The sequence below is a fragment of the Schistocerca nitens genome, chromosome 2 (genome assembly GCF_023898315.1).
Source record: "Schistocerca nitens isolate TAMUIC-IGC-003100 chromosome 2, iqSchNite1.1, whole genome shotgun sequence".
Taxonomy (NCBI): Eukaryota; Metazoa; Arthropoda; class Insecta; order Orthoptera; family Acrididae; genus Schistocerca; species Schistocerca nitens.
This window is the reverse complement of record NC_064615.1, coordinates 202,753,228-202,762,386: the sequence shown is the minus strand read 5'-3', so window position 1 is coordinate 202,762,386 and position 9,159 is coordinate 202,753,228. Positions and strand designations below refer to the sequence as shown.

At 38.0% G+C, this 9,159-nt stretch overlaps 1 protein-coding gene across 2 annotated transcripts in view; it reads right to left on the bottom strand.

The window, feature by feature from the left end:
• Nucleotides 1–3,166: 3,166 nt before the first annotated feature.
• The window catches only part of LOC126235905 (protein OSCP1), a 64,840-nt gene continuing 58,847 nt past the window's right edge, over nucleotides 3,167–9,159 (bottom strand). For both annotated transcript variants that reach the window (XM_049944852.1, XM_049944853.1), the window contains exon 6: nucleotides 3,167–4,754. In XM_049944852.1, the coding sequence (XP_049800809.1) occupies nucleotides 4,592–4,754 (163 nt within the window). In that variant the 3' untranslated portion in view covers nucleotides 3,167–4,591. The remainder of the gene's footprint in view (nucleotides 4,755–9,159) is intronic.

The window sequence follows — 9,159 nt, the reverse complement described above, 5'->3', positions numbered from 1 at the left end:
TATGAAGCTACTCTACATTATCAAAACTTGGTCATCAGTTGGCAGTGTTTAATACCTTTTGGAGACCTAAGAAGACTGTCTACCTGTTCAGCTGTATCCACTATATTCAATACATTGTATGTGACTAAAGTAAAATGTTTTTAACAAAAGTGCTCTTACTTGAATCTCTTTTCAATTCTTTGAGAGAAGCTTTGTTTTCTCCAGGAATGTTAAAACGTACAAGCTCACAACATGCTCTATGATCATACAACAGACAGATGTTAGTTATATTGATATGTAATAATGGGTCAAATGAATAAAACAGAGAATTTACTTTATTCTCAGGTTTGCATGAATAAAGAGAGTCAGAGAATATACTTCACCTGAGAATGCTCTCACAGCTTGAGTAAAAGGGTGGGGCAAGTTGCTCAATGTGAAGAACATTCTTTGATTTCATATGAATAAAACTAGAGAGAAGTTTCTCGCAAGTGAAGAGCATTCTCTGTTCTTTGAAGTGAGCTCTGAAAGTTCTGTAGAGGTGAAGTTTTACAATGTTTTTTAGTAAAAATGGCGAAACTTCTGTAGCCCCGAAGGCAAAAAAAGATATACATTGCCCGAAATGCATTTGTGTAGACTGTCCACAATTGTCTTACTAATTTGTTGCTGGACATAAAAGTAAAATCAAAATTTAGTAGCACTCTTCTGGAACACGCCAATACCAGTTCCACACTTGTACAGTGATAGTTTGTCTGTTTGAGCGAGTTGAATGATATGTACGGTTATGCATGTGTTTCGTGCCAGATGCAGCAGGCAGACACACGCACTGAGGACCTTCTCAAGAGGAGAAGTAGTGAGAAAGAAGTCCCTGGCCAGAGAACATGCTTCAAATTTTTTTATCACATGAAGCTGATAACTTTTTCAGAGAATGTTCTCTTTTTTATTCATACGGCCTCATGTGTACAGTCTCTTATCCTTTTCTGAAACAGGAGACACCTGCACTTCTGCCACTCCGTAAGTGTCTCTCGATAAACATGCACTAAGAAAAAAAAGACTAATTTTGCAGTGCACTCGGTGTAAAATCTCAATAGATAATATGTCTGATCCTGAGGCCATGTGAGTAGTCCTACTACATTTTATTATAGCTAACAATGAAATATAGTTAAATACCACTACAATCATTTGTGTAATATACTTTGCTCTGTACTCATAATATGTATGCATAAGGAAATAAGCAATTATCACTGGTGTGTCATATGATTTTTATAGATGACCATGATTTATATTAAAATTGGGAAAATTTAATATTGTGACACTACTTTTCTGAAATATAGAGTATTGTCCAGTATTCTAGTGAGCTATTATAAGGCATGATTTACATAAAATTACTTCAGATCACTTACAAAAGTGAGAGAGAAATCTCTTATTTATAGATGACTTGTCTTGAACTTGAAGTGGCAAAATGAAGTAAAAATAAGGTATCCTAATACAAACAGCTCTGAAAAGATAGATACAAAGCTTGCTACTCACCTTAAAGATGGAATTGCTGACAGTGACTGCAGCAAGTCCAATATAGCTGAAAGATTTTTCCCTCATATTAACACATTTATCTTTGTTAACTGGTGCTAATGCAAAAGATACATTGTCCTTCAGGTATTTTCAGCTTGCCCTGTTTACTGTATGTGACTTCAGCTTTATCATTCCTCTAGGTATACACCAAGTTATTGCACCAATATAAAACATGGATATCCAGATTACTTTTATTACTCGAATAAACTCAAAAGTTAAAAGTACTTACTTCTGTTCATAATGTACAATGAATTGTGATAAACTGTCTGTGCAGTTCTGTTACGCTCATCAGTTTTCTACCATTAATTTCTGAATAAGTGCAAACCGTAGATTTTGTTTCCAAAATATTCTTTGTCATCAAATGGTAAAGCTAAAAAGAGCAAGTGGCAAAAATTACTGATAATGTGTGTAATTAGTCAGACAGGATCTGCTGTTTTAAAAATGTGAAACTTAAGTTTATGTACTTCCCAAGTGTGTAGCCAGGAATTAGTGTCTTGATGGTAAAATATTTCTAGCAGAGTACTTCACCACCATCAGGTGCTACATGATAATGAAATAATACGCTTGTCACCAGACTACTCATATGGAGTGTCAGCCAGAGAAAACCTGAGAAATTACAAAACCTCAGTTATATAATTTACAAGTAAAGGTAACAACTCACCACAAAGGAGAGGCATTGAGTTGTTTACAGGCTACCTTTAGTCCTCAATTAGTTACATTCTGCCGAAACTTTCAAAGCAATTTTTATAAAACCTTTATTAACACTGTTTCTTTCACAAATAAAACCTAAAATTATTCCTCTACCTTCGTGCTGCTCATTTGTAACATTTTGTAGAAAATGATCGATTACTTTTTAAAAAAACCTTTTTATGTATTATAGTCCAAATAACATACTTTTCAAAACTCTCTTTGGGAACCATTTCATGAGAATGTAGAGGCAAGAAGTTACATCTGTACAATAAAGATTTCCCATTGCTAACAATAATCACAATCAAAATTATATACTGTTTTACAAATGGGCATTTTCCACATTAGTTTAATGCATCAAGCATGTTTGGCAGAAATATGTTCTAAATTTTGTATTAATTTAGTCTTGCTCATTATAAACATTGATATAGCAAAGATACACTGTTATCCAAGTTAATTAATGCTTGATATTAAGTGCACATGGATGTTCTGTTAAGTATTTCTATTAATATGCTTGAATGTTTGCATAGGCCATTGAAAATTCAAACTGCTCACAATACTTCAGCAACACGCCAGAAATGCTTTACACAGGTCACAGTATTGCCACAAGATGAATGAAACTGAACAATTGGAAGTGAAGTGGTGGTGGTGATGTTTGGTTTGTGGGGTGCACAACTATGCAGTCACCAGCACCCATACAAAGTCCCAATTTTTACACAGTCCAATCTAGCCACTGTCAGGAGTGATGATGATGATGAAGGCAACACAAACACCCACCCAGTCCCTGGGCAGAGAAACCCCAACCCACTATTGGAAGTGACTGTGGGTCCCCTGCTTTTGCAATCCACAAAGGAAATCTGTTAGCAAGAAAAATAAAAATAGGTTTTGTAGCTGTATTCCCCCCCCCCCTCTCTCTCCCTCTCCCTCTCCCTCTCCCTCTCTCTAGTGAGTGAATTGCTCCTGACACTTTAAAACTGATGTCAGATATATACCTTTTCCACAATTTCACTGGAATATCGAAATGCTCTTTAGGATAGATCATAAATGCAGTTCGTCTGAGAATTGATAAGGCCAATACCAATGTGAGAGAGACTTTATATCAGCTGCAACCAGACTGATGATCATGTTTCAGTTTTTGGCTACTGGTGATCCATGCATGCATTTGCTTTTCTCGCCAATGTCCCTCCAGTTCCCAGAAGTTTGTAATGCTTTGGTAGAAGGGCTCAAGGAATTCACAATGATGACCTTGCTGTCAAGTGCCCTCTACATACCACCACCACCCTCAACAAATTCATTAAGATAAATTTTAAATAATAATCAACCTTAAAATTTTATTGTGGCTTACCAGAACAGTGAGAGAACTATGAATTTCATAAATGCAGTAATTTACAACCAAGTTATTGAATGTGGTAAGAGACAATAAAAAATAGAAACAGGAAAAAGTTGCCAAGTTGCTGCACATGAATGGAGAAACATACACTGTGAAACTAACATATAGTTTTGAAGTCTTCAGAACCCATGCAAACTAACGGCTCACTGCTGCAGATATTCTGATGTAAAAGCAGCAGTGAGAATATCCTGTCCTGTATGTATATTACTTTCTATGATCCATAGTTCTGATGATCGAAGTATCACATTTATGAGATTGATGGTTGTCTCATGTGTCCACTTCCAGTTTCCTGCAGACAACAAACCAATCAAGTGCCTCTGTGTATGTTCACCAACTTTTGAACTGCAGTGAAATATTGTTTCACAGTTAAGATTACATTACTATACACTTCAGCACTTCATCGTGAGAAAGAGGAAACAAGAGGGAAGCATTTTTAGAGAAGGGCAATGCCACATATGGCATGGCCATACAAAAATGTTCTCCACACCTTGTGGGCAATACCTCAGCAATAGCCCACTCCATTAGCAATACTGCAAGCACATACCATAATATTGTCATATATTGCAGTAATACTATCATAAACACACATCACCCTGAAGTACGGTCCATGGAAACTCACATTTAGTGCTTAAATTAATTTTTATTTTGTGCACTGGACAACAAATGAATGTTCAAGCAAACAGTAAACCAGTGTGCTACCCCTTAACAGAAGCCTTATATCAACGTTTCAAAGAAATTGAGGAGTGTTAACTATATTATGACTTATATTTATGAAAGATTATACTAATGAAGATTGGAAACAAACAAATGCCTGCTTCTGTTTGGACTTCTTTTCACACCTTTTTCTCTTCTGAGGCACAGGGTAAAAATATATATAAACTGGTTTTTCATTAACATTTTCTATTCTTCTTTCTTAATACTCTGGAAATATATTTGTTGAGGGATGTTATCAATACAAATAAACAGCTTTCAGTTCAGACTGTCAAGAAGTTCAAGTAAATCCCCAGGAGTTTCTTCACAGTTATCATCAACTGTCATTTCCCTGGAAACAGCATCCAATTCAGCAAAGTTGGACTGTCTCCGTGCATCTATCTTTATTTCTTTTTTTATGCTCAACTGAACGTCTTCCTCTCTGAAAAAGAAAGGTACTGCACACCAGGAGTTTGGAAGTTACAGCTAAACAAAAGCATTTATGAAAATAATGGCAACTCTTTCTAATCTACAATCTCAATTACACTACTGGTCATTAAAATTGCTACACCAAGAAGAAATTCAGATGATAAACGGGTGTTCTTGAGCAAATATACTAGAACTGACATGTGATTACATTTTCACGCAGTTTGGGTGCATAGATCCTGAAAAATCAGTACCCAGAACAACCACCTCTGGCCGTAATAACGGCCTTGATACGTCTGGGCATTGAGTCAAACAGAGCTTGTATGGCATGTACATGTACAGCTGCCCATGCACCTTCAACATAATACCACAGTTCATCAAAAATAGTGACTGGCGTATTGTGACCAGCCAGTTTCTTGGCCACCATTGACCAGACGTTTTCAATTGGTGAGAGATCTGGAGAATGTGCTGGCCAGAGCAGCAGTCGAACATTTTCTGTATCCAGAAAGGCCCGTACAGGACCTGCAACACGCGGTCGTGCATTATACTGCTGATATGTAGTGTTTCGCAGGGATCGAATGAAGGGCTGAGCCACTGGTCGTAACACATCTGAAATGTAACGTCCACTGTTCAAAGTGCCGTCAATGCGAACAAGAGGTGACCGAGACGTGTAACCAATGGCACCCCATACCATCACGCCGGGTGATACGCCAGTATGGCGATGACGAATACGCGCTTCCAATGTGCGTTCACCACAATGTCGCCAAACACGGATGCGACCATCATGATGCTGTAAACAGAACCTGGATTCATCCGAAAAAATGACGTTTTCCCATTCGTGCACCCAGGTTCGTCGTTGAGTACACCATCGCAAGTGCTGTCTGATGCAGCATAAAGGGTAACCGCAGCCACGGTCTCCGAGCTGATAGTCCATGCTGCTGCAAACGTCGTCGAACTGTTCATGCAAATGGTTGTTGTCTTGCAAACGTCCCCATCTGTTGACTCACGGATCGAGACGTGGCTGCACGATCCATTACAGCCATGCGGATAAGATGCCTGTCATCTTGACAGCTAGTGATACAAGGCTGTTGGGACCCAGCACGGCATTCCGTATTACCCTCCTGAACCCACCGATTCCATATTCTGCTAACAGTCATTGATCTCAACCAATGCAAGCAGCAATGCCGCGATACGATAAACCGCAATCGCGATAGGCTACAATCCGACCTTTATCAAAGTTGGAAACGTGATGGTACACATTTCTCCTCCTTACACGAGGCATCACAACAACATTTCACCAGGCAACGCCGTTCAACTGCCGTTTGTATATGAGAAATCGGTTGGAAACTTTCCTCATGTCAGCATGTTGTAGGTGTCGCCACCGGCGCCAACCTTGTGTGAATGGTCTGTAAAGCTAATCATTTGCATATCACAGCATCTTCTTCCTGTCGGTTAAATTTCGCGTCTGTAGCATGTCATCTTTGTGGTGTAACAATTTTAATGGCCAGTAGTGTATATTGCTATATAATTATAGTCTGCTCACAAAGAGAGGAACTAGGACTCCCTAGTTGTGAATTGGCATAAATCAGATAACTTTGCCCACTCATGTTGTGTGTCCAGCCACAGCCAATCTCAGCAATTTAATATGAAACCTTGTGTATGTAGCCATTGTGAAGTGGTTTTTGTGCTGTGTTGCAAATTAATACATCTGTTGACAAGACATCAGTAGTACTTGATGGTATGGAGCAAGAGAAATAATTAACACTGTCCCTGAACGTTGCAAGCAGGACAGCAAAAATAAAGAGTTGTCCACAATCTCTCTCACTCAGTGAAACGAACAGTTAAGTACACAGGAGCCGTAGTTGAAATCTTTATCGATACAGATAAATCGGGCAGTAGTGTCAGTAATAATGACTCATGTGCCAATGACGAATATAATGAGACTGATTCTGAGTGACTTATGTTTACTTACAATTCAGCATTCATTTTTAATAAATGCTCAAAATCCAAACCTTTCTCTTTGTTGCCATTATTCAGCATGAAACCATCAATTTCGATTTCACAAATCCTGTAAGCTTTTGTTACGCATGTTTCAGGATTTACTTTCACTGCTGCGCGATACACAGCAGTTGACAGCTGGTACAATGGCCAATGGAAGGCACTGTCAGTGCCACTTGGAGCATAAATTGATACTTGATCACAAGTGTAATGCCAGTACTGTGTGACTCAGGCATTGTTTGGTCCCCTTTGCACTGGCTCTCACCCAACATGCTGGAAATCAGTGGGTGGAGCTTGCTTCCTCCACTCCCTGCACAACCCCCAGAATCCATTCTTTTTCTTGTGAACAGGCTATATAACACTTGAGTTGTGAAATATTACTTATAATGAATCTTTCATTTAGTTTATATGCTTACAAAAAATGAAGCTGACTTTGTTAATTCTGTTTTTCCCCACTACAGATCTTTATGCACTTGGCTTCTGTACATGAAGCACATTTAAAGTAACAGTTTTAACTGAAGCTTTTATCTTTCAACATATTACTGAAGCAATTCTCAGAAATCTTCCCATTGTCATAAAGAGGTATGCCAAAATGTGAACTATAGAAATAATAGTCACAACAGTACTCACAGTAATCATCAGACATTTATTTCAGTTATCATCAAACATTATATCATACTGAGAGATCAGAATTATGGAATGTGCAACTAACTATCTGTGTGTAAAAAAAGTAATTACACTTGCTGTACATTGAGGCACTTATTCCATTGATTCATTAATCTTTTTAACCAGCAGCAGGGTTGATTTGTGGTTGCAGTCTCAGCTGTTCTTAGAGGTCATCAATAGCATTCTCGTCTCTGAGTAGCCTGAACAAGTGGAAAATATGAGGGAGAAGAGTGAGGCTGCAAGGGGGAGATTGTTATTGTTACTCTCAAAGTACTTGGCATTGTTTCCTGTTCAAGAGATAAATGAGAGGCTAACTCAGTCGAAAATACAGTGTAGAATCTTCTGCGGATTCTGTCGGGATTTGGAGCCGTGTTCAAGTTTGATGATTTCAGCTGCTTCTCAATACCACTGACAGTAATATGTATATCACTCATCTTTGCAGTGGTGCAAGAATTTAATTAGAGCAGTATCCCTGAATTTTTCATCTGTAGAGGAGGATTTGAAAACTGAGTTCAATGTTCCTGCTTTGCTGCCCTCTTTCAGTCCCTGTCTTGCCCATGAGTGTCTGCACACTAACTTTGGTACCTTTACTTATGATCAGAATCGCTTAGGGTTTTTGACATCCTTCAATAATAATCTGTTATGGTAGTCACTGAATGCTTCACACGCCGCCCTGCTGACAGCTAGAAGATTTTCATTCAGCATCTCCCTGTTCTAGCCCTTTGCTTCGTTTTATACATATTATGCAGTAGACTTTACTTCTTTAGAAGTTTCTTTACAGTGACTGTATACAAATGCACATCATGAACTGTTCTATTAGTTACATATCTATCAAGTGCATAGTCAACTATTCTTCTAAACCTGAGCCACATCTCTTGTACATGCTCCTCTCCAGAGATAAATGTTTCTAGTTCCTTATTGAGATATCACTTCTACCTTTTTATCTAGTTTGCTGAAAATATAAACCCTTCTACTTTTTTAAATTGCTCTCCATACTTTGGTAATCACTGTTGCTACAATTGTCCCATGTCACTGATACCAGTTTCTCTGTGAACATCCTCAAAGAGACCAGGTCTATTTTTTGTTATTAGATTTAATATATTTCAATCATGAGTGAGCTTCCAAACAATCTGTTCTAGGTGGCTCTCAGAGAAAAGATTTAGTAATGTATCACAGAACATAATATCATGCCCACCACTTACAAAACTGTAATTTTTTCCAGTTCATTGTCGGATGATTATAATCTCTTCCAATGATGACAGAATGATTGGGCAAAACAAAATTTCCATGCAAAGCACCAAATGCACTGGGTCAACTCCTTTCATTCTGAGCATCATCCTTTCTTTAGAATTTATTGTCTTAGTCTAGATGAAAATGGAAAAATATCTGCTTATTCTGACCAAAAATAACACATGGAATTACATACTACTATAACTCTGACTGCTTTTCCTTGATAAATGAACACAGTATTATTATTAATTGCTCTTATTTTCTCTTTTTCTATCACTGAATATCCACTGTACTGCCTTTTGTTTTTATTCCTTATGACACTTTCTGTCCTTGAACATTATGTAACACGCTTGTCTGCTGGATTCTCTGACTGTTCGTCACAATGTTTTGAGCTGTATCAGTTGTTCTGTGTTTACAGTTGTCAAGATTAATGGTCTGCTGATACAGAGTCATAAGGAAAAAATTGCGGTGGGAAGTAGCTTGGAAACTCTAGTAAAACTGATTGTTGAGTAGTGCTGATCAGTCTT